The following is a 25,992-nucleotide window of genomic DNA, read 5'->3' as shown; positions in this document are numbered from 1 at the left end:
ATAGTGAGCAGGTATACTAGACCTGGGCCTCGACAAGCGAACTTATAATCTAATCAAAGCTGAAAAGAGACAGGTTATGTTTTGCAGAACGCTAGAACGGCAGCTGTTATGTTACTGCCTCGAAACCTCGAGAGTTTGAGGAGAGACCGGATTGAATCAGCGTGAAAGTATAACCTTTATTGCAGTAATTTCTAGTGCCATTGCAGTGGTAGGAAAAAAACACACAGCACGAAAGATCAGGCTTACATTATACACAGTCCCGAGTTCACAACACAAAAATTTTATTAAGGTTATGGAGTGGTACAAGTGTATGGTTCATACACGTACTGTATGCCTTGTGTACTAGCACAATCACGTCACGAGACGAGACCATGACGATTTCGTGACGGCCGACAATTTATTAGGCGCTAAACAGTTGTACAGATACCGTGATGAGAAATAGTAGTACGTCCGTGTCCGAAAATATCTCACCTCAAGGGGAGGAGCCTTTTGCTACTACTTGCACACACGAATCTACCAGGTCTCCTAAATTATTATGCTGGTGGAATCAGTGTTTCCCGAAACCTTAGCCTGCTAGCATGGATGGACTGCGCAGCTAATAATAACAAGCAGTCCTCCGGCGGCAACAGCGACGGGCCATGGCCATGGTCTGGGCGCAGGAGCCAAGCCACGACGGACGAGCCGAAAGCCAAGCGCGTCGACGCTGCCGTTCCTTCAAGGAAGCAAGTAGTACGCCGGTGTACTGTACTGTAACCGGAAAGTAGCGTGGGCGTGAGGAGAAAAGAAAAGAAAAGGGCAGAGATTAATTAAGTGCAAGCAAGGCATTAGCCATTATTACCCATAAGCATTGATTCACTATTTATTAGTATTATTTGGCGGCCTGTGCTGTGCGGCTGTGCCAGGGCCTCCCTGGTCATTATTCTGTGCATGGTGGGGGTCGTCTGGAGGATCATGTTTAATGCCTACCTATTTCATTAATCATCAGGGATTAATTTACGAATTTTTTTGATAGAGTAATCTCATCAGCGATTATCACAGGCAAATCACGAATCCTCCCTACATTTGGCTTCCCAAGAGTCTCCCTCCACGGCCCCACCTTTGCTGTTATCTGCGAAATCACGAAAATACCCCCGCCGCCCCCAAAGTCTCAACTAATCAACCCTCTTTCTTCCTCCTCTTTCTGCGCCCTCGTCATTCTCCTCGCAACGGCGAGTCGGTGAGGCAGCGGACGCCTCCCCCCCCCCCAGTCCCGATTCCCGAACCCTCGTTTCGCCTTCTCCGTTTCCGCGAACCTGGTTGCCTCGTCGTCCCCACCACACAGCCGACCACGCGGCCGCGCCCCGCGTTCCACTCGAGCGAAGCTACTCTACTCGACCCAGAATCATCTTCTACCCGTGGTAGTCCTCCTCCTCCGCCTCTCTACTACTGCTTGCCGTGGGCGGTGCCGTGGAGTGGGGATCCGTCCGGACTTTCTACCTTTCGCTGGTAAGGAAACATTGGGTTGCTAGGATGGATTATTGTATTGTTCAAAGCTGTGGAGTTCTGTTCTGCAGGAATCAGCATCTCTTGTTTGCTCTCGAGCAATGGAATTATCGAATCCGAATCCTGCTGGCCGGGATAAAATTCGGAAGCCCCAGCCCATCCGGCTTCTTGTAGATTTGTGTGTTTGTTGTCCGGAGCACCAGTAGTAGTTTGTTTTCCAGAAATTTTGGTGGTTCTGGAAAAGGGAAAAAAAAAAACCCCCGCTCCTCATGTTCAGCTCTTTTTCTCTGATGACTCCGTGTTCATATCGGTCGCTAGGTATAGGGAAATTTTTGCATGAGATAGGTGATAGCTGGGAACAAAGTTCTGGAGAACGTGAACTGCATGACATCAGGCACCGTTAGTTCATCATCTCAGCTTTTTTGACTGCCTGTTTGGTGGGTGAACGTGGTCGTCGGATGCCATGTTTGCTGGGGTGCGATCATGCGTCACCCAGTTGGCAAGACTGCCTATTTCGTGTATGGACCACGATTTATGGTTTATTATGGTGGCCTTAGGCCTTGTTTAGTTCGCGAAATTTTGGTTTTTTTGGCTACTGTAGCACTTTCGTTTTTATTTGACAAACATTGTCCAATCACGGAGTAACTAGGCTCAAAAGATTCATCTCACAAATTTCAGTTAAACTGTGTAATTAGTTTTTATTTTTATCTTTATTTAATGCTCCATGCATGCGACCAAAGATTCGATGTGACGGGGAATCTTGAAAATTTTTGCGAACTAAACAAGGCCTTAGTTGCTCTCAAAACGTTGCTGCCACACCAGATCCGATTGGATTTTCGGGCACCCCAGTTAAATGGTGCTATTAACTCCTCTGGATCAGAAAATGACATCTCTCTTGTTTTCTTTGTTTTTCTCTGCTGTCCTTTTGCGTTTGCTCTTGTTCTGCTGCTCTAAGCAGGTGGCTTCCATTCCATCCTAATCCGAGTCTACTCAGCAAGGTTGAGGGGGACTTTGGATACTCGTTACTGTTAGGGAGCCGGTCTACTAGCACATCATGATAGGCTAATAAGTTGGAGTTTAATAATTTGTTTCAGCTTTGAGACATTCATATGTTTAGGAATTACTTTTTTTTTTGTCTAAGTATATAGGAATATATCAGGATTTGCTTGTGAAACTACTGGGATTCAACTGCAGATTTAATGGATGCACGTGTCCTTTCCCATGCCACACTTCAATGACATATATCTGTGGTATGTCAAGTTGTCAACAAAACAAACTTTACAGCATATTTATGATGTCCACAAACCCTGCCTTGATGTGTATGTCAAGTTGTCAACAAAACAAACTTTACAGCATATTTATGATGTCCACAAACCCTGCCTTGATGTGCTTGAGCCTCCAAGCTCAATTCCTTGACTCGTCATATCTGCAATTGTCTTGGCGACTATGGTTGTATCTATTTATGTGTTTCGTGTCCAGTTACAGCACACATATAATCATAGGCATCGTGTTTTATATCTTATCTGCAAGTATTTTGCTTACTTTTGTTCTTCCCTTTTATGTTGAACTCAAGAGCAATTTAATATCGAGCACTGCAGGCGAAATGCAATATTCCACTTGTATATAGTAAAGAAAAGAGAGTACCTAGGAACACATAGGTATCCTTTCTCCCACAAAAGAAAAAAAAAATAGGCATCTAAGAAAGATACCAGAATCACAGCTGACAAGGGTAAAGGGTTCAAACCCTAGTGGTGGCGCCTTTCACCCAAAGCTCTGACCAATGAAGCTAGACTTTGTTCCTTACATACCAGTGGACACAATTCCTTATGTCCCTATGTCCTATGATATCATGGTTCACAGAATATCACATGTGGTACTCCTGCAGGCAGGGCCGCAGGGGCGAAGCTAGGATAAAATAGTACCGGGGACGGTCTGACACACAGTACCACTCACTTCGTGATTGTAATAACTAGCAAACGTGTCCGTGCGCTGTAATGGGAGAAAAAAAAATCAAATGTGCATGGGAACGACGATGACAATGATACATATCTATTTATTTTTTATCATTTCTATAAAATTTAAAATCGATAATTTATTTTATGACGATCATGACATCCGTAATATAAGTTAATGTTGGCAATAATATAACAGTGCCCTATTAAGCCTGTATCGAAATGAAATACAACCTTGATTGTTTTTTTGTCTCCCCTTGTGAAGCACAGAAATATTCAGAAGTAAATATACTATAAATTAACTTTTCTTATTATCCATCTGCTGCTATAGTAATACGAAGTTTCGAGGACCCATATAAATATGTAGTTCTAATCGCCATGGACGTGAATGAGGAAACATGAACTCACAGACGTGATGAAGTAAAAAAAACAAACTATCAATGTGAAAGTAGCCATTCATAGTTACATATGATTTATAATAATAAATTCACTAGTTTACTTGGATGATATTTTCTAGAATAATAGATACTGCATGTGCAAAGTTAACTCAGAAATTTGTTGGAAAAAGAACTAATCCACACGTAAACAATCTCAATCTAGTTCTATCATCTATATAGTAACATATGGCAAGGGTGTCTATGAACGGAGAGTCTCAGAGTGATTTATCTAGAAATGTGATTATATTCGATTTTCATTGATGGGGAATCACAGTTTTTTTTGGAGCAAAACAAATCGATAAGATTTGTGGCGTTTTGGGCTGCTAGCATGCAGTAGTGATTAGTGAATAGATCATTAGCTTTGTCACTAGATGGGCTTATTAGCAACCGGGCCGGGGTCATGCTTATTTTTGACCAGGGTCTGTGCTGGTGAAAATTCGCAGGCTACATGGGCTAGTGTCAGGTTGTCGGGGTCGGCCGACCCCGACAACTCAACATAGCTTCGCTCCTGCCAGCGGGTGCTATAATACGAGCATTGACACAACACGCAGCATTAAATGCTATACAACACAGTATGGATACGGAATCGGACATTTCACTAAAGTTGCCACTACAATGGTGTGGGGCCGTGGACCTTCAAGGGTAAAAAGCATCAAGCATGCAAACATACAATTATCTAACTTCTCATAGTACCAATTTGTTATGTATTGATTATAGCTATTGATTTCACAAGCTGATGACATAGGTGGTCGCAGTTTCCTATAACATTTTGCTGTTAGCTTATGACCTTATGTCCTATTTGTAAGGGGTACATAAGTTAGCTATGACAAACAAGTTGTTTATGGCATTTTGTTGCTAAGCACACCACATGGGGGTGCACTATAATTTTGTTGGATATGGCTGACATGTTTAGATTGGGAGTTACACCTAACATGGTTTGCGCTGTGTACCCTTAAGTCTTACCAGAATTATCTCTGCACCCTTTACTTGCCATTTGAACTACAGTTGTTTGCATGACTGCAAATAATTTGGATTGGAGTTTGAATTGTTGTAGGCTCTTCGAGACCAACTAATATTAATTAACCCATTAAATGACTGTATATGCATCTTTTCTCTGCTGTTTGTTAATTCTCAATCACGGAGAGAAATGTTGCCTGTGGTTGAATCCAGCTTCTCATAGTAGCATTTATCTTATTAAATTTTGTTTTACATTCTGCAATTCTGGGCATTACTTTATGCTTATTTACAGACATTTTTAATTATTTTTTTAACCTAAAGGTTGACTAAATCTAAATAATAGATTCTAGTTTCCGACCTTGGGAAGAATTCCAATGATAGAGGAAAGGCCGTCCACTACTATATGGGAATGGGGCCCCTGCCTAAGTGCCTTCCTGAGATCGGACTCAAGGGAAGGGAAGATATCCCTCCAGGAGGTGAGATAGTTAATAAATATTCGTATAGATAGGGATCTATACGTATATTTATACGGTCTATCAAATAAACTCTATAGATTTATTTAGCTATCATAGAATTGTATGTATACCCACCCCCTCTGAGGGGTGCCCATCCTCTACTTCACCTCCCGGGAAGGTATGGAAATCTGAAAAAGCAATGGAGTGAACGAAGAACACTCCTCAACTACCTTGGAGGAGTGTTCGGCGTAGAGAACGGAGTGTAGGCTGAGCTTTTAGGTATAGATTAGCTTGTCTTTTCCGTTAAGGGAAGAGGTTGTTAGCTGTGTTTATCCCTTAAAGGAATTGGGCAATTTCTCTAATAGTAGTGAACCTAACCACTGAATTAAATCCGAAATAGATAGGTTCACTGATCCATACTTTTTTGGAAAGGGGGTTCAGGGGAAAACCTTTTATAAGGGGTTAAACCTTTCCTGATGTCTTTGGTTGGCAAAAGAATAGGCGTTTCGGATACATAGAGTTCCAATTTTGTATATACGGGTTCTGGTGTCTTCATTAGGGAATTTAGTATGTTGCAATAAAACATCGTGTATTTAGTGCACATTTAGTTAACTAAGTCATAAAAATCCAGCATCAGATTCATCCTAGACGTCAAGAAATAAGATAAACAATCAATCTGGAACCTTGATAACAAATATAAATTTGAATAATTTTATTTTTGCATGTTTAATTAGCTTTCTGTACTACGTACGTGGTTTTCAATGACATTTTAGGAACATTGTCACATGTTGTATCATTGTATATTCACTAATGGGGACCCAGAACCCCTGGTCACTAATGAATTCCCCCAGATATATTATGGTCTGTTCTTGCACGCATGTTGTAGTCAGTAGCCATTTATTTTAGTAAAAAGTTCCCTATTGTTTTCTTTCCACATTGTAGTTGATATTATTCCTTCTCTAGTAATGAAATTGTAATCGTATCCAAGATACATTCATATACAAAAGATGCAAATCTGAGTAGCACCTTACCAGCCAACAGTTCTGTGTAGTTGAACTGGTGATTCTTTTATATGCTTGAGAGTCCTCAAGCATTTTTTATTTCTCGAAACGCAATCTCTCAGAGCTCTCAAAGTATCTCTTGAACACTAGTTTGTAACGGGATAATTTTTTTTTCCCTATGAACTAGTGTTTCCACTTTTCACCCCAGGGATCATCCACACCTCAAACAGTAAGAACCAAATGTGGTTCCACTGGGCAGTTTATTTTAAGTAGTAATGGTCATTTGATTTCATGTGTTGAATGGAAAATCAATGTGTCTTCTTTCTTCCTTGCAAGTTCACACTACTGATTTGTCGTTTCTTTAATATCTACCATTATCTTGTTTATGTATAACTTCAGTTTATCTTATCTCTGTCTGTTTGTCATATCTAGTTGATGTCATCATGCTGAGCATTTTGTGGTAGAGACGACAAGATCTTCTCTTTGGGTTCCAGCATACAACTCCTGCCCACAAAATTTGCACTAGAAAATATGTCGACACAGGCCTCTAACCGGTCATACAGATATCCAGACAATACCCAACTACTGTACCACAATGGCAATCCAATGCATGTTGGGGGCAATGGTAATTACTATGTGCAACAAAATCATGATGATGTTAACTACATTTCCTCTGATGATGGATCACAGAGCAGTAATTCTAGAGCTCAAGGTTTTCAAGCACAGTTTTGCACCCTAGACTCGTCTTCGGCCAATTGTGTTTATCCTGCACATAGCTCTACCTCTTCTCAGAGCATAAGTGGAAGCCCTCTGTCTCAGCAAGAGAGCCACTCTGATCATGCATATGGTTCCTCTCCAAGTGCATCGTGCATTACTCAGGTTCCCACCTGGACACTTAAGGATCTAGAAAATGTGATGCTTGGACCCGATTCTGACATATGTAGCCCTGACAGTTCCTTTCTGCCTGGCACTGCCTTGCATGAAAATAACTGGAGAGAACTTTTGGGAATTCAAACTGGGGATTTGAGGCAGTTAATTATAGCATGTGGTAAGGCTGTTGACGAGAATGCTTTCTATATGGATGCACTGATGTCTGAGTTAAGGCCGATGGTTTCTGTCTCTGGTGAACCGATGCAACGTCTGGGAGCTTACATGTTGGAAGGTCTCATTGCGAGGCTTTCTTTCACTGGACATGCCCTGTATAAATCTCTGAAGTGCAAAGAGCCTGTGGCTACAAGTTCTGAGCTCATGTCCTATATGCATCTTCTTTATGAGATCTGTCCATTCTTCAAGTTCGGTTACATGTCTGCCAATGGTGCCATAGCTGATGCTGTTAAGGGTGAAGACATTATTCACATCATCGATTTCCAAATCGCTCAGGGTAGTCAGTGGATGACTATGATACATGCCCTTGCTTCAAGGCCTGGGAGGCGACCATACCTAAGAATAACTGGCATAGATGACTCGAATTCTGCTCATGCCCGAGGTGGTGGACTGGATATGGTTGGACAGAGGTTGCACACAGTGGCCCAGTCGTGTGGTCTGCCCTTCGAGTTCAATGCTGTGCCAGCAGCTAGTCATGAGGTTGTGTTTGAAGATCTTTGTGTAAGACCTGGTGAGGCCATCGTTGTCAATTTTGCTTATCAGCTGCATCATACTCCTGATGAGAGTGTGGGCACAGAAAACCATCGTGATAGAATCTTGAGAATGGTCAAGAGCCTCTCTCCTAGGGTGGTAACTCTTGTAGAGCAGGAGGCAAACACAAACACGGCACCTTTCTTTCTTAGATACATGGAGACTCTTGATTATTACACAGCAATGTTTGAGGCAATAGATGTTGCTTGCCCCAGGGATGATAAGAAGCGCATTAGCACAGAGCAGCACTGTGTTGCAAGGGATATCGTCAATTTAATTGCTTGTGAAGGTACAGAAAGAATAGAGAGGCATGAGCCTTTTGGAAAATGGAGGGCAAGGCTTGCAATGGCTGGGTTTAGACCATACCCGTTAAGTCCAGTGGTGAACAGAACCATCAAAACACTGCTCGACAGTTACCACAGCTATTACAGGCTTGAGGAGAGAGATGGCATCCTTTATCTTGGCTGGAAGAACAGAAAGCTGGTCGTATCTTCTGCCTGGTGCTGATATTTCCATTTTTTTTGAAGAAGCTTTGTTAAGGTATATTGCTGGCATCTCACAGATCTTGAACTGCTTATTATTCCAAACGTAGGCATGTCTGTGACAACTTAAAGTTTCCAAGCTTGGGACCACTTCAGGTCTTGTAGGTGACTTGGTATATCTTCCATTTTGGCAAGGAAACCAATTAATAATAATATCTGTCTCAGTGATTGCTACTTTCCAAGCTTGGAATTGCCAGTCTTTTTGGTGGCAATATAGTTCTGTACTTAGGGGAGGAAACAAATCAATGATAGGTTCCATACTCACATTGTACCTTTCCATTAAAATTTGACTGGGATTATAGCCCAATGTGAATGTCTTCTACCTGAAGTCCCTGTATAGAATTGCCGCATTGGTTTTGCCAAATCTCATAATCTTACAGAACAATGGACTGTTATGCTTATTCGGTGGGCTGTTGCTTGATGCATTTTATGCTGTATTGCTGCATGATGACATAATGTCTATCGAGAAAAGTTTGTTTATAGCTTGACCTATTCATGCCATTCATACGCATATTCCTTTAAAGAACATTGTTGCTTAGTTTCTTTCTATTTTGTTCCCTGCAGGTGCTTTCGCGGCTTTGTGTTCAGCACATGAATCCAAAGGTGGAACCTAAACTTAAATATGATGACTAAACAATCATAAACAAGCTGGTTGCTTCCTTACTGTTTGTTGCCCAGCTTTGCAACTCTCCCATGCTCACCATCATCTCGGACTAGCTGGTTCATCTCTGATGTACTTACCATATGACTCAGTTCCATCCTTATATAGGTGCAAACAGTAGTTTCATCACCCTCTTGTACTGGTCTTAATACTTACCATATGACTCAGTTCCATCCTTATATGTTGCTAGAATCTGGTATCAGCTTCCGAATCTGGACTGCTGAATCATGTATGTTCCATTTAGCCAGGATTTGATAGTAGGCACAAGGAGTGCCATTAGATTGTGTATGTACAACCTGCTTCAGTTGGTGTATTGTACGTACTTATACAGTCTGGGTGATTTACTTTGGTACTATGACTGGTTTTGTTATCACAGTACTGCACTGTTCTCGCGTTAAACTCTTGTTTGGTGGTTAAGTTTTGCTCTGCATTGGTAGGCAGGGGCAACGAGTGAAGTGTGATGTTCCTTCTGCGATGTTGACCTCAGTAGATGGCAGCACGCCTGATGCATGACTGAACCACTTTGTGCAGCGTGCACAGAAAGAAGGCAAGAAGCACGCCACTGCCCACTGGGATCTCTGCTGAATGCTGACGCTGCCTCTGCATGGATTCAGAGCTCCTAGCCATCTGTTGACTGTTGCCTTCCTGTATTGCCTCAAACCTCTGCATGATTGCGCTGTGATTGATTTGCTTTGAGGCAAATCAGTTGATCGGGATTTGCTTCGCAGCACGGCAGAATCCCGTCAACAATCAGTGGAGCGCCTCATCTTCTTCTGCAACAAAATCACTTGCTGCCAGCTCTGTTGATTACGCAGTAGTATTTGTTATTGTGGCATCAACTAACCACGGAGTTTAGAGCTCGAGAAGGACGATCGTGGCGCCATTGTTCGTCCCGGCTCAGACCTTCGTCGCCATAAATACATGCTTTCCACGCGCTGGCGCGACTCTACCTCTGCTAAAAGCTGTTGCAGGGTTGGGGTTGCTGCCACCCACACTCCATTCCCATGTCGCTTTTCCGCACCATCTCTTCTCGGTAGCCATCTCTTCAAGGAAAGGTTCCTTATCTTTTCTTCTTTCCTTGGGAGCCGAGAACCGGGACCGGTGCTTTCCCTTTCCCCACCTTGTCTTGCAGCTTCCAATTGATCCGTCGATCGATCGGGCGGTAGTGGCGGTGGTGCATTTCTGGATGGGGCTGCTCTTCTTGGAGCGGCTGGAGGGGGAGGGCGTGTTCAGGTGCCGGCGCTGCCGAGTTGACGCCGCCTCCAAGGACGCCATCATCTCCAGGGACTTCTACGGCCGCTCCGGCCGCGCCTACCTCTTCGACCACGTGTATGTTCTCCGCACCCCTCGTTCTCTTTGCTAAATTCTAAATTCTCACAGCGGTGGTTCCCATGGGGAGGGGAAACAGACTACTCCGTTTTGTTCGCGTAGAAGTCCAATTCGGACCTCAACTCCTCATCGAGAGAGGTCGTCGGTCCAACGTGACCAAAACTAGGCTGCCGGCGTACCTCTGCTGCAAAGAGGATTGAGGATATGCGTGTTTCAGGTTGATCCCCGCTTGAATTGAATTGAGGCAAGGTTAGGGAACTCTGTTCAGGTTCAGGTCATTCGCAAATCGCAATAGATAGATGGCCCAGTACTAGCAATGCTGCTGTGCATACTATATGTTTCTGGTTTCCTTGTAGAAGTAGAACCATAGCATGTTCGAGACATGCTTGTAAATGCATTCATAGTTGGATTACGATTCTGGAACCTTAGTTCCTACGTTGTTACAATCATCTCTGCAATCCTGAGGCCCTGACGGATCTGGGTGCTTGTCCGGCCATCAGATTGTAGTCATGTAGTAGCTTGCTTGGCAAATCAGCACACAGCGTATTGTGCTATGGGATCTTATTCGTAGTGCTGTGGGATCACATCGATACTGTATTTAACAAACAAGACTCATAGGTGTATTTCAATGAGCACAAAGGCTAACACCGTATTGCTTGTTTATGGGCTGATGGTTATAACTGCACTCTACAGGTTAGAGTAGATAGAAGCCTTAAAAGGAAAACAATTATCATGAACATAAACATAGTTCTTCTGTTTGCGACAACCGACAATTTTGTATGATTGTAACCATTATCAATTTATCATACAGTCATTCTGATTAAGTCACTGCCAGATTGTGAATAACTTGTGACCAAGCAGCAGCAGGACTCATCCATGTTGCTTGATGACGATCTGATGGTTATAACTTCAATACGGTGTCTGCTTTAATAAAAGATATAAACTCTTATCATGAACTTGACATAATTCTTCTGTTTTGTCACTGTCATTGTACTTGCCACAATGTTGTGTACTCGTAGCTACTATCCATCCCAAGGAAGCTTTATACTGGCGTTCTGATAAAGTCACTGCCTGATTGAAAATAAAGTGTAACCAAGCAGCTATCCGTTTTTGATCCATGCATATGCATACCTGTTCTATTATGGTTACTGAAACTTACCTTTGGCAATATTTCAGTGTGAACATATGCCTAGGCCCTAATGAGGATCGATATCTTGTAACCGGACTCCATACTGTGAATGACATCTACTGCAGCTGCTGCCAACAGATTCTTGGCTGGAGATATGTGAGTACAAACATAATTGGCTTATCTTGTGATAATGATTATATTATTTTCATTGATTCATGCTTGGCAGAAGACATAGTAGCAAAGTTACTTTATAAAACAAGACAACAAAATATTCTGCAACAATTTGTTGAAATGGGACAAATCTGAAGAAACATACTTATCATTTCTTTAAAAAGCGCTGAACATCAAGTGAGCGGCTATGTATGCTTTATTCATTTCTCAACCGCTACTCGCATATAAACGCTTTCCTCGAACCATTTAGATAACACTGAAGTCAATTCTGCTTCACTTTCTGGGCTTAATCATTGGATTGCACAATGATTTAAAATCTATTCATCTGGAGATATGAACACCATTTTGCTGTTCATATGTGGTTGTTTTCCTTGTTCTTGAAAGTTAAGCTCCGAATTTTGTGCTGTTGATGCAGAAATCAGAGGTGTATTTTTAACAACAAACTGGAAGCAACATAGTCTGCCCATGAATCTGTTTTTCTTTTTTTTTCCAATTCGCCTTTTGTCATTTGTGCTAAAATGATGGATGAACGGTGTAACTATGTCTTTTCAACCCAGCATCGTGTCTTGATTTCTGCTGTTATATCCAGAAATGCAACAATTAACTACAGCTACTAGCATTATTGTAAAATTGAATTGTTTACAATGTCAAAGAGTAACACCTTTGTTATTTTTCTGTCCACCAGTAGCTCCTAATGTCAAAAACATCTCACATTTCCTAGACATGTTGCCATTCTGTTCCTCAATCGCTACATCATATTCATATGATGAATCCTAATTCCTAGACATTTCTGCATATGATGAATCCTAATTCCTGGGTGGTTTGCTGCAGGAGAAAGCCTACGAGCAAAGCGAGAAATACAAAGAAGGGAAGTACATCCTCGAGAGAGCCAGAATGGTGAAAGATGGGTGACGATCATTCGGATGTTCTTACTACTAACATCCTGGAAGCAGAAGAATCCCTCAATTCGCATGCCTCAGAACATTTGACGCCTAATTCGCATTCCAATTAGGAATGTCACTGGTTGCAGATTCTTTGATTTGTAGAATATTACTGACTCTAAATGCTCATAGCTTGTTAGCAGTGGTAATATTTGGTGAAATATTGATGACCCGATGAATTGAAACGAAGCTGATTTATCTCTAGTAACCATTGTTATTCAGGCTTTCGCCCTTTGTGGACTTGTCTGGTTCGCGCAGGTTGGCCAGTGCGAGCCCCCTTCCTGATCCTGGTGGACAACTGGACACGGGCTTCTAATCGTGGGCCGCATGCGTCTCGAGAGCCCGCTCCATTATATAAGCGCACTGCGGATCCGCACACGGCTCAATTCGAAATCCGCAACGCAATCCAGCGCGGTTCGATCGCCATGGAGCTGGAGCCGAACAAGCAGGGTGACGCCGCCTTGTCCAACCCCACCGCCGACCTCGGAGCTCGCCTCGACGCCATGCGGCTCGGCGATCCCTCCTCGTCGCCGCCGCTGAGCCCGCAGCTCGTGCTCGTGCCGAGCGCGGCGCCCGTCATGAGGACGCCGCCGCAGATGCCCCAGTCCCCGCCTCGAGTGCTCGTGCCGACAGCGGCAAACGTCGCACGGCCGCTATTGCTGTAACTCAAGATTAATTGTGGGATCAAATTTTAGGATCAATCGTTGGATCAGTTGAAAGCACGGTAGGAGTCTTAATGAATTAGGGTATGTTTGGTTCCCGTTGCTAAATTTTAGCTAGCTAAAATTATTTTAGCTACTCTTGAGTGACTAATGGAACTAAACTATTTTAGCTCTTTTTAGTCAATGTGTTTGGAACTTTAGCTAGCTAAAATTTAGCAAGAGCCTAAGGGGCCCGGCCCCTCCAGATGGGTAAGAAACGAAAGGCACATTTTACTGTACCATCTTACTGATATCTTTGCACCACAGATGAATCCATAAATTAAAACTGCAGATTTACTGCGAGCTGTGCTTCCACATTATCAAAGTTACTCTTTCTATCCCATCAATATGATCTACTAATATCTGTCACCATACGAGCACACAAAGTGCAAAAATTACCTTACCTGAACATCAATCAAATAGAAACAATTGCCCACAGAGGCGCAGTCACGCATTCGGTCTCTGATCGTCTGACCCTGGTCCCACCCGCTGCATGCCCCGCAGGCCGTTCCGTACAGTACAGGCAGTTGGCAAATCCCGCCGAGCGTCCCCACCCCTCTTCCTCTTGAGGCGGGCAGGCAGCGGGCACCCACTTGCCTTGCCGTCGTCGCGTGGTCCAGGCGTACCGAGCGCCGCTGCCTCTATATAAGCGCCACCACCGCGGCCACGCCACGCCCGCAACGGCCCTCGTGTTTCAGACGCCGCAACGAAATCCAAGCGAGCGCTACCAACCTCGGCGCCTCCACCCGTCCACCGCCATGAATCCAGGGCAGGGCGGCGGCGACCCCGACAACGACGACCCAGCGCAGCGTCATGACCACCCCTCGTCGTCCTCGCGGCGATTGCCGCTGCCGGAGGCCACGCCGCTGCAGCTGTTGACCTCGTCGCCCCAGTTCCAGCCGCAGGGTGGCTATGGCTACTACGTCGTGAACCAGAGCTCCTCGGGCGTCGGCATCCCTAGCGTCGGCAACATGTCGGGCAGCGATTTGAGGCGCTTGGTCGCCCCCGTCCCCGTACCCGGCTACCTCTACTCGGAGTCGGGGGCACCCTGGCCACCGCTGCCGAACGCCATCGCCCGCCAGAACCAGTACCAGCCTTGGGCAAACCAGCCTCATCCTAGCTCCGCCGCCGTCTTCCCCGCGCCCAGGTACAACCCCGTCTATCTGCCCGTGCCGGCGGTCTACGCGCAGCAGCCCAGCTCCTCCACCTTCTTCTTCGCGCCCGGGTACAACTACGACAGCAGCAGCATCCCGCACGCCCCCATCTATCCTCCCTGGGCGGCGGTCTACGCTCAGCAGCCCGGCTTCGCCACCGCCTTCTCCGCGCCGGGGCACAACAACAACCTCATCCCGCACGCCTCCGTCAATCTGCTCGGGGCACCGCTCTACGCTCAGCCCGGTGCCGCCACCGACTTCTCCGCGCGGGACGGCAACGCCAACACCTCCGCCGGTTTGATCGCACCGCCCGCTAACTCTAACCAGGGTGCGACTGCGAGTGGCGGCCCAGTGGCTGGCGTTCCAGACCCTCTGGCGCAGAAGAATGTCCAGGCGAACGTGGGGGACCTTGCGACGAACCCGGAGACCTCGGGTGAGTTGATCTTCATGCTCGAACAGGACAATCACGAGGTCAGAGTTTTGGTGACACGATGGGTCCTGGAAGACGTGCGTATGGTGATGGGCAGCCACACGGGCCATGCCGTGCTCCTCGCCCTGCTGGGCGCCGTCGAGCGTGCGAACATGATCATCGCCATCGAAGCCATCATCAATGGTGCGGTATCGTACCGATACAACGGGGCCTCCCTGATGGAAGTCGTCAACGTTAGTTCCGGGTACGTTCTGGGATCAATTCCTCCTCCATCGACTTTTGCGAAAGCTGGCTCGGAATTTGAAGTTTGAATCGAACCTTCCCATCTTTCTCACGGTTCGATCACAAGTGATTCAACGTCCACATTTGTTTCGCTTGCCTGTCAATCGATTAGTATAAAATCGAGGCCTAAACTAAAATCCTAACTGCTGCTTTCGTTCAAATGTCAGAGCAGTTCCTGAGATTTGATTCTGCCGTGAACTTAAAAACTGTGGATGATCTGGGTGTTGCCCTGCTGACTGCTGTGTTTGCCTTGCTGTTGTTTTGCACGGTTGCAGGGAGATAGTTCTGAAGGAGTTCGTCAGGTTGGCGGCGCTGCACTTTCGCCCCTCTGTATTGCAGCGGCTATTCAGGTGCCTAATCAATGGATGGAAAATGGAACAGAGCAATGGCATGGAACTGCTTCAGCATTTCTTCACCACGTTGCATTTCGACCATTGCTCGGTATGGACCCACAGCCCACTGGTTGCCCGCAATGGAGCACATACGTATTGCTATGCTATTGCTCGCGTTTTTCTGATGAACTTGTTTTTAGATTTTCATCGACGAGCTCGCCGTCCCTCGCTTCTGGGACATGGTCACGTCCAGGATCGGGTATATGAGCATGATCGTGTGCCTGGAGAATGCGGGATACACTGAGCAAGGTGCTACTCTCCAGAACACCATCGTGACCCACACCGTCCAGATGGCCAACGAGAAATTCGGGTGAGTGCTGAGCATGCCACTACTACTACATTCATACAACCGCTTGTCGTCAGTTTTAACCTTGTCAAGCTTGAAACTGAGTGAAACTGACGGGAAACCTCCTTCCTGCGTGCCGCAGCTCCTTCTTCTTGCGGGCCGTCATCGAGAGAGGCCGCAACGCTCAGCTCGAGGAACGCATCAGGGAGCGCGTCGTGGGCAATCTCGTGGAGTTGTCCATGGGCCGATACGGGAACGATGTGGTACAAGAGTGCTTCGTCCCTAGTAAAGAAAAGGTGCCTTCGGTGCCTCTGCTGCAGCGCGGGCTCGACGCGTTCTTGCGCCTGCCCGACGAGCAGCTCCGGGAGTTGGTGCAGAACCACTGGGCCGGCTACGTCCTCCGCCGGCTACTCCAAACCAGCGTAGAGGTAAGTATTCGTCTATCCTTCCTTTCAAGTTTCAATGGCAATGCCCGCGCCGGCCGGGCGCTCGATCGTTACCTGAGACTGGTGTTTGATCTGCCCGGAACGTGTCATTGCAGCGCAATATGGCGGAGGAGGAAGCGATGCAGCTGGCAGAGCGGATCCTGGGAGTTGGGGCTGCCGGAGACGAGACTGATGCTGAACTCCCTCGTCCGGCGGGTGATCCACGAGGGCAAGCCGTAGCTATTTTGCACTAGTCGATGATTTGCTCCGCTGAGTCAGAGCGCGCCACGATGCCTAGACTGTTACTGCGAATTGCGACAGGCCGTTTCTGCCTGTCTGCCTGTCGATGCATGTGCCAGGCCGTTCTGCTAAAGCTGTACTCCTACGAATTGTGTGTTTGACTGGCATTGCTTGCTGAGGTACACTGTCAAATGTCTCTGGTGGTTTCTCTGTACAATGCTACGCCGTTGCTGTACCGCTCGATTGATTTCAAGAAAGAAAACTAAAGATTTCGTACAGTCTATGCTTGTGCAGTAGTAATCGGTAGGCACCATTTCTGTTTGTATCCATGTTGCCAATGTTATGTCTGTACTGGTACCGTAAAGGTTCACCGCTCGCGCTCTGACACCGCACAGATGGCACGTAAGGCCCTGTTTGTTTAGATAGCTGATGAAAAAAAATTTGGGTGTCACATCGAATGTGAGAGGTTTTTAGAAACTAATAAAAAAACAAATTACATAACTTCTTAAGAATCTGCAAGACAAATCTATTAAGCATAATTAATCTGTCATTAGCACATGTGGTAATTAGTCTGTCATTAGCACATGTGGGTTACTGTAGCACTTAAGGCTAATCATGGAGTAACTAGGCTTAAAAGATTCGTCTCGCGATTTTCAACCAAACTGTGTAATTAGTTTATTTTTTATGTACATTTAATGTTCCATGCATGTGTCCAAAGATTCGATGAGATGGATGAAAAAATTTTGGTGGCAAACTAAACAGGGCCTAAGCAAGATTATCAGGATACCGATACGTATTGTCATGACCCAACATGGCATCTTAATAATCATATAAGTATCATATTTGCGTAATCATCTTCTAAAGTTCGTTCTTGTAAAATTAGTTAGCCTTAGCTAGAACTTTTATGGCTGTTCTGTGATGGATGGTGCGCGGCACTCCTATGACGATCCACCAGCACAAGTTCTAGGTCAATGTAGATACGTCCAAACTGACGGTCCGTCTGATCTCACGGATGGTTCACCGAAATTAATCTGGCCTTATTTAGTTCCGAAAAGTGAAAAGTTTTCGGTACTATAGCACTTTCGTTTGTTTGTGACAAATATTATCCAATCATGGACTAACTAGGATCAAAAGATTCGTCTCGTGATTTACAGCTAAACTGTGTAATTAGTTTTTCTTTTTGTCTATATTTAATGTTTCATGCATGTGCCACAAGATTCGATGTGATGGGGAATCTTGAAAACTTTTTGGTTTTCAGGGTGAACTAAACAAGGCCTAGGCTCACAAGCACCTTAGAAACACATGTGCACAAGCACAATCACAAACCAAGTTCTACCTCTATAAAATTCAAAGTAAACATAAAATACTAGGTGTCACCATATCTATCAAGTCTAAATAAAATATTTCCTTAACAAAACACGTACTAATGACATTGACAAATTCATTTAAATTTAATTAAACTTTATGAAATAATTTTTGTAATTTTCCAATTTAGTAAATTGTATACATTTTGAATAAATAATATGACCTTTCAATAGTGGTAGTTTAATCTTTCACAATCTATTTTTACATAAAACAAAATAACCATGAATATTTTTTTAAAAAAAGAAAATTCAACATCTGTCATTGTGTTGGTTAAAATGAACGTATATGCCATTATAATAACTAAGAGCCACGTGCATCTCAAGAACCCGCTTCATTATATCAGCGTGCACCCGCACATTTTTTGGAAAGGCGGAAAAAGTTATGCCGGAATTTTATTGGAGGGAAAAGGGGGGGGGGGGGGGGGGGGGGGGGGGACAACGCACCCGCACACTGCTCAATCAGCAACGCGATCCAGCACGGTTCGATCGCCATGGAGCCGAACAAGCAGGGTGGCGCCGTCTTGTCCAACCCCACCGCCGACCTCGACGCCATGCGGCTCGGCGATCCCTCCTCCTCGCCGCCGCTGAGCCCGCAGCACGTGCTCGTGCCGAGCCCAGCGCCCGACATGAGGACGCCGCCGCAGATGCCTCGAGTGCAAGTGCCGAAAGCGGCGAACGTCGCACGGCCGCTATTGCTGTAACTCGAGATTAATTGTTGGGTCATTTTTTTAGGATCAATTATTGGATCAGTTGAAAACACAGTAGGAGCAAAAGTCGGTGGAATAGTTGAAATCTGAGCTACCGCAAGCGGAATCAGACCTTTGAATTGTGTAATGAACTGACAAACACTGAAACTTGGTGGTCACGTTTACCCATGTTTCTGTTGTTGCCAATGATGTTATCTGATGTCCAGAATACAAATTCCTCATTTACTAATCAGCCGATAAATACTACTACTTGCCGCTCAGTTACGACATCAGCATTGCATTGGTAGTCCCTGCATATATAATCTACAGCTCATGAATTCAGATTCAGGCTGAACCGCTTGGAGAGTTTGCTTGAGGCCTTGTTTAGTTTCCCACCCAAAAAATTCTCATCTATCCTGTCGAATCTTTAGACACATACATAAAACATTAAATATAGATAAAATAATAAACTAATTACACAGTTTGGTTGAAAATTGCGAGACGAATCTTTTAAGCCTAGTTAGTCCATGATTAGCCTTAAGTGCTACAGTAACCCACACATGCTAATAACAGATTAATTATGCTTAATAGATTTGTCTTTTAGTTTCCACATGAGCTATGTAATTTGTTTTTTATTAGTTGCAAAATTCTGAACATCAATCAAATAGAAACAATTGTGCACAGAGGCGCAGTCACGCATTCGGTCTCTGATCGTCTGACCCTGGTCCCACCCGCTGCATGCCCCGCAGGCCGTTCCGTTAAAGATGTGCATGCAGCCCGTGGGCCCGAGGCACGGCCCGTGGCACGGCAATTCGGCCTGGTCCGAGCACGGTCCGGCACGGTTGGAAACGGGCGCGTGCCGGCCCGCGGCACGTAGCAGGCCGTGCCTGGGCCGATGCCTCGGCACGGCACGGCCCGTAAAACAACGGCCGGCCCGTTAGTGGCCCGTGCCGTATATAAGCCGAGCGCCGAGCCGGGGGAGGGGACGCCCTAACCCTAATTTCATTCGGCGCCGCTCCCCCTCCTCACCCGCGCCGCTTCTCCGCCCCCTGCTCCAAACCCTAATCTCCGCCTACGCCGCCGCTCCCCACCGGCCACCGGTCGTCTTCCTGCACTCCGGCGAGTTCTCCACCGCCGGATCTACAAGATCCTCGTTCGTCTTGCACTCTTCTCTGTCTCTGCCGCTCGTCTGCTCCATTTCTTCGTCGCCGGGCTCTGTCTCAACTCTTCCCCGTCTATCCGCCGCTCTTCTTCTCCATTTCTTCGGTGCCGGGCTCCGTCTCCGAGCAGGTAAGCACGACCGCTCGCCTTCTTCTTACCCTTCTTCGACTAAACCCTAGATCCATCCAGCTAACCCTACTTCTTTTCTTTGTTCGCAGGTCGTCGGCCTGAAGCTGGTGCCGCCGGAGGCGTTGAGGAACGGTGCCGAGTGGTGGCCATGGCGAACAACGATGGTGAGGACGGCTACTCGTACTTGCCAACCTTGGCCGATGAGCTCAGGGATTGTGGGATGCCCGGAGAAAACGAGGACGACATGTCCGATGTCGCTGACCTTTTATTCGGTGCAGTGCCATCGGCTACCTCTAGTGCGGGTCGTGCTTCTGCTGCGACTGGTGCTGGACGTGGCCGCGGCCGTGGCCGTGGCCGTGGCCGTGGCAATGCGGCTGGTGCTGGTGCTGCTGGCCGAGGCCGTGGTGCTCCTGCAGTGGCAGCGCCCGGCGCTCCTGCAGGTGCAGCGCCCGGCGCTCCTGCAGTGGCAGCGCCTAGTGCTCCTGCTTCTAATGCCCCTTCTCTTAGCGACGCTGCTTCTCTTGCATCATCGGCCAGCAACAGTAAGCGTAGATCTCCTGTCTGGGAACACTACGATGAAGTTCATGATACTGTTGATGGTGAGGATCGTTGTTTTGCTGTTTGCAAACTCTGTAAGTCTCGTTTGTCTGCTACTTCTGCTAATGGCACTGGTCACTTAAAACGCCATCATACATCATGCCAAAAGAAATCTGATCATGCTAGTATGATTCAAACTAGGCTTGCTTTAAACCCTGATGGTTCTTATAGAAATTGGGAGTATTCACCTGAAGTTGCTAGGATTGAGCTTTGTCGTTTGATAGCTAGACTAGATCTGCCTATTTCTGTTGCTGATAATAATGCTTGGGATGAGTATATCCAGCGTGCTCACAATCCTAGATATAAGAGAGTGTCAAGATATACCACTTCTAGAGACCTGTCTAAGATTTTTAATGAGAAAATGATGCACCTTAAAAATGAAGTATTTCCTAATGTGAGCTCTGTTTGTCTGACATCTGATATCTGGTCTAGAAATTCTAAGGAAGATTACATAACTGTTGTTGCACACTATATAACTAATGATTGGGAACTTAAAAAATCTGTCATTGGCTTTAAATTGATTGAAGTGATTCATAGTGGTATTAACATTGCTGAAGTTATCTCTTCTGTGCTTAGAGATTGGGGCCTAATTGACAAAGTGTTTGCTGTTAGCCTTGATAATGCTTCTGCTAATACAACTGCTATGAGTGGTTTGACACCTATGCTTGATGGTTACTTGGGCTATGATGTTGATCCTAGGGATCCTGCTAAAAAAATATATCATGTTGTGCATCAGCGCTGTGCTTGCCACATAATTAATTTGATTGTCAAATCTGGCTTGAAAAGACTTAAAATTTACATAGAAGTTTTTAGAACTGCAATTAATTTTCTAAATTCATCTAATCATCGTGTTGCTCAATTCAAGAACTACTGTCTTGCTAAGGATATCAGGCCTCGTAAATTTTGTTTGGACATGGATGTTAGATGGAACTCCACCTATCTTATGCTTAAACATCTGATGCCATATAGATTTGTCTTTTCTGCTTTCATCAACTCTCAATCTGGATATGCACTCTTGAATGAACAACACTGGTACATTGCTGAAAAGGTATTGGAGTTTCTTGAATTATTCTATGATTCAACTGTTGCACTTTCTGGTGTGTACTACCCCACTAGTCCACTAGTACTGCATCACATTCTTGAGATTGCTACCCACCTGGGAAATTATGAAAATGACAACCAGCTTGGTGATGTTGTTGTGCCAATGAAAACTAAATTTCTTAAGTACTGGAAAAAAAATACCCTTGTTATATTCTTTTGCATTTGTTCTGGATCCAAGGGCTAAGATCAGAGGTTTGCAAAATGTGCTTGACTTGCTTTCTCAGTGTAATAATATCAGTTACATTGCTTATCTTGCGGAGGTTAAATTTGAGTTGCATGCACTGTATGACAAGTATGAATCTAGATTTGGTGCAGCTAGGCCAGCTAGGACTACACATCCATCTGGCCTGACAGGGAAGAGGAAACAGGCATGGGGCAGGATTTTTGGAGGATCAGTTTCTTCTGGAACATCTATTCCAAATGGTTCATCATTTTCATCTATTTCATCTGCTGGCATATCTGAGCTCACTGCTTACCTTGACAGTGACAATGTTGTTGCCTATGATGATGATTTTGATGTTCTCAACTGGTGGCATGAGCATAAACTGACCTTTCCAGTTCTCTGTCTATTGGCTAAAGACATTATGACTGTTCCTGTATCAACTACTTCTTCGGAGTCTACTTTTAGTCTCTCTGGCAGGGTGATTGAGGAGCGACGACGGCGATTGGGCGCCGACACTGTGGAGATGCTGATCTGCACCAAGGACTGGGAGCTTGGCGAGAAGCATGGACAGCACACTGTGGTGGACAAAGAGTTAGAAGACTACATGAAGAACCAGTTCCTTGATGAAGATGCCGAAGTAACAGAGGCTTCAAAGACTTAAGATGATTTAGGCAGTGAGATGAGAGACATTAAAAACATTTGAATGTTGGCTTGTAATAACTTTGATACTTGATGATTGAATATTTCCATGAGCTGGCCGTACTCTTTTCCTTTCTAGGGTTTTATCTCACGAGGTGTGAGTTTTACCTAGAAAGGTTTTTAATGATGCGGCATTGCAGACAGCTCATGGAGATTATTTTGGATACATCTTGTTTATTTGCTCTATTTGTGACTGTGATCAAATCTGGTATTTTAAAATTTGACATTCAAGCTGCTTTGTCAAATTAGTGGTGTGGGCTGCGGGCTGACCCGAAGGCCTGCTGGGCCGCGTGCCAAACGGGCTGGCACGGCACGTAAAACGGCCCACGTACCGTGCCTGGGCCGTTAGCTAGGCACGGTGTCCTGTGTCGGCACGGCACGGCGGCACGCGGGCCATGCGGGCCCGTGCCGTGTCGGGCCGTGCCGGCCCGTTGCACATCTTTACGTTCCGTACAGGCAGTTGGCAAATCCAGCCGAGCGTCCCCACCCCTCTTGAGCCGGGCAGGGCAGCGGGCACCCACTTTGCCTTGCCGTCGTCGTGTGGTCCAAGCGTACCGAGCGCCGCTGCCTCTATATAAGCTAGCGCCACCACCGCAGCCACCACGCCCGCATTCCCCGCAACGGTCCTCGTGTTTCAGACGCCGCAACGAAATCCAAGCGAGCGCTACCAACCTCGGCGGCGCCTCCACCCGTCCACACCGCCATGAATCCATGGCAGCAGGGCGGCGACCCCGACGACTACGACCCTTCGTCGTCGTCGACGCGGTGGCTGCCGCTGCGACTGTTGACCTCGTATCCCGACTTTCAGCCGAAGGGTTCCTACCCGAGGTCCTTCAACGTCGACATCCCTACCGGCGGCAACGATTTCGCTCCCTTGGCCGCCCCCATGCCCGTCCCCGCCGGCTACCACTACTCGGAGGTGGCGCCCGGGCCATCGATGCCGAACGCCACCGGCAGCCAGAACCAGTACCAGCCTCATCCTGACTCCGCCGCCGTCTTCCCCGCGCCCGAGGCGGCGGTCTACGCTCAGCAGCCCAGCTCCTCCACCGTCTTCAACGCGCCCGGGCACAACAGCAACCCGCACGCCTTCGTCAATCAGCCCGGGGCACCGCTCTACGCTCAGGCCGGCACCGCCAACAACAACCCGTACACCTCCGCCGGTATGGTCGTGGCGCCCGCTTACGCTAACCAGGGTGCGAGTCGCGCCCCAGTGGCTGGCGTTCCAAACCGATCCCGTCCGGCGCTTCTGAATTCCCGGGCGAACGAACTGCTGCGCGCCGTCCAGCGTGCTCGCACGCCCGACTTCGTCGAAGGCATCATCAATGGGGTGATATGGGACCAAGACAACGGGGTCCGGGTCCCCCTGATGGAACTCGCCGAAACTAGGGACGGGTACGTTCTGGGATCAATTCCTCTTCCATGGCTCCTTCGATTTGCGAAAGCTGGTTGGGGGTTTGAAGTTTGAATCGAATTTCTCACGGTTTTTGATCACATGTGTTTCGTTTGGCTGTCAATCGATTCAAACTTAACTGCTACTTCCGTTGAAATGTCAGAGCATTTCCTGCGATTCATTTGATTCTGCTGTACATGTGAACTTAAAAAACTGTGGATGATCTGGGTGTTGCCCTCCTGTGTTTTGCCTTGCTGTTGTTTTGCACGGTTGCAGGGAGACAGCTCTGGTGGAGCTCGTCAGGGCCACGCTGCGGCACAGGGCCTCCGGAGCATTGCAGCGGCTATTCAGGTGCCTAATCGATGGATGGATAATGGAACAGAGAACCGGACCGGAAATGCTTCAGCATTTCTTCACCACGCTTGATTACGTCCATTGCTCGGTATGCACTACCCACAGCCCATCGGTTAATTGGCCGCAATGGATAGTGGAGGACATACGTATTGCTATTGCTCGTTTTTTTTTTCTTGGAACATAAATTGCTCGCGTTTTTCTGATGGACTTGCGTAGATTTTCATCGACGAGCTCGCCATCCCCCGCTTCTGGGAAATGGTCATGTCCAGGTCCTTGCATGCGCGTATGAGCATGATGGTGTGCCTCGACAATACGGGATACTACACTGACCAAGGTACTGATCTCCACGTCACCTTCGTGTACCACTCCGTCGCGATCGCCAGGAACATATACGGGTGAGAGCTGAGCATGCCATTACTACATTCATACACCGCGTGGTTCTTTTGTCGTCAGTTTTTTACTACAATCTGTGTGGAACTAACGGGAAACCTCCTTCCTGCGTGCCGCCCGCAGCTTCCTACTCTTGCGGACCATCTTCGAGACAGGCCGCAACAATCATCTCAAGGAACGCATCAGGCAGCGCGTCATGGCCAATCTCATGGAGTTGTCCATGCACCAATACGGGAACAACGTGGTTCTGGCGTGCTTCATCCCCAGCAATAGGCCGCCTTTGTTTTCGGCGATTCTGCTGCAGTGCGGGCTCCAAGCGTTCTCGCGCCTGCACGGCGTGCAGCTCGCGCAGTTGGTGCAGAACAACAACGCCCGCCACGTCCTCCACCGGCTGCTCCAGACCAGCATGACCGTAAGTATTCGTCTATCCTGTCACGCCATTGCCCGCTCCGGGCGCTCGATCGTTACCTGAGACGACTGGTGTTTGACCTGCGCGGAACGTGTACTGCAGCAAAATGCGGCGGCGGCGGAGGCGATGCGGCTGGCAGAGCAGATCTTGGGAGTTGGCCAGGGCTGGTGGACTCGAGGTGATCCACGAGCGCAAGCCATAGCTATTTTGCGCCGCTGAGTCAGAGCGCGCCCACGATGCTTTGTGCCAGGCCGTTCTGCTAAAGCTGCACTGAGAATTGTGTGTTTGATTGGCATTGCTTGCTGACGTACACTGTCAAATGTCTCTGGTTTCTCTGTACAATGCTACGCCGTTGCTGTCAGCTTGATTGATTTCATGAAAGGAAACTAGAGATTTCGTACAGTCTATGCTTGAGATTACCAGAGAAACTAGAGATTTCATGAAAGGTGGGGGGTGGAGGGTCTATGATAACCCCGTGTAATGTTCTGTGGTGCTTTGGCGGTTATACTGACTAGTTTAGCGTTTTCTAGGTCTCTTTTTGCTTGAGATTACCAGTCAAATCTATCAATAATTCAATAGTATTTTTCTCTTAAAATAAATCAGCAAATAATACTTTCTAGCTTTTTAGCTAAGTATAAACAATCCTTTATTTTTATTGAAAATGGGAAATGACCTCGGCTCGAAAAGAAACTTTAATAACCTCTCCATTCTAAATTATAAGACGTTTGATTTTTTGATCTTAAATTTGATCACTCGTCTTATTCAGAAAATTGTGCAAGCCGAGCCAATTTTAAGTCATTCTTGTAGAACTTTTATTATAAACCAAGCCATGATAAAAAAAAGGTAAAATTTTATACAAATTTTTGAATAAGACGAAGGGTCAAATTTGGTGTAAAAAATCAAACGTCTTATAATTTAGGATAGATTGAGTAGTATCTAAGAATTAG

General features: G+C 46.4%; 4 protein-coding genes across 5 annotated transcripts; all 4 read left to right on the top strand.

Annotated features, from left to right (window-relative positions):
• LOC8054264 (scarecrow-like protein 21) lies at positions 1,197-9,497 on the top strand. 2 transcript variants are annotated; one of them, XM_021451107.1, is made up of 4 exons: positions 1,351-1,485; positions 5,172-5,304; positions 6,717-8,459; positions 9,026-9,497. In XM_021451107.1, exon 3 carries the CDS (start codon positions 6,816-6,818, stop codon positions 8,424-8,426), a length of 1,611 nt encoding a protein of 536 aa, XP_021306782.1. In that variant the 5' UTR covers positions 1,351-1,485; positions 5,172-5,304; positions 6,717-6,815; the 3' UTR covers positions 8,427-8,459; positions 9,026-9,497. The 2 variants fall into 2 exon arrangements, with proteins under 2 accessions (XP_002468350.1, XP_021306782.1); XM_002468305.2 differs by lacking the exon at positions 5,172-5,304 and having other exon boundaries at positions 1,197-1,485.
• Positions 9,659-12,900, top strand: LOC8054263 (putative yippee-like protein Os10g0369500). Its single transcript, XM_002468304.2, has 3 exons — positions 9,659-10,451; positions 11,628-11,736; positions 12,583-12,900. Exons 1-3 carry the CDS (start codon positions 10,309-10,311, stop codon positions 12,661-12,663), a joined length of 333 nt encoding a protein of 110 aa, XP_002468349.1. The 5' UTR covers positions 9,659-10,308; the 3' UTR covers positions 12,664-12,900.
• On the top strand, positions 15,046-16,885 carry LOC8054262. Its single transcript, XM_002468303.2, has 5 exons — positions 15,046-15,221; positions 15,535-15,700; positions 15,792-15,961; positions 16,080-16,365; positions 16,479-16,885. The coding sequence occupies exons 1-5, from the start codon at positions 15,061-15,063 to the stop codon at positions 16,614-16,616; spliced, it is 921 nt and encodes a 306-aa protein (XP_002468348.2). The 5' UTR covers positions 15,046-15,060; the 3' UTR covers positions 16,617-16,885.
• On the top strand, positions 23,406-25,640 carry LOC110431905. Its single transcript, XM_021451696.1, has 5 exons — positions 23,406-23,894; positions 24,169-24,334; positions 24,463-24,641; positions 24,760-25,048; positions 25,148-25,640. The coding sequence occupies exons 1-5, from the start codon at positions 23,440-23,442 to the stop codon at positions 25,262-25,264; spliced, it is 1,206 nt and encodes a 401-aa protein (XP_021307371.1). The 5' UTR covers positions 23,406-23,439; the 3' UTR covers positions 25,265-25,640.

This window comes from Sorghum bicolor, chromosome 1 (genome assembly GCF_000003195.3).
Source record: "Sorghum bicolor cultivar BTx623 chromosome 1, Sorghum_bicolor_NCBIv3, whole genome shotgun sequence".
In the NCBI taxonomy this organism is placed as follows: domain Eukaryota; kingdom Viridiplantae; phylum Streptophyta; class Magnoliopsida; order Poales; family Poaceae; genus Sorghum; species Sorghum bicolor.
Note: the sequence above shows the minus strand (reverse complement) of the source record. Positions and strands in the feature narration are given on the sequence as shown.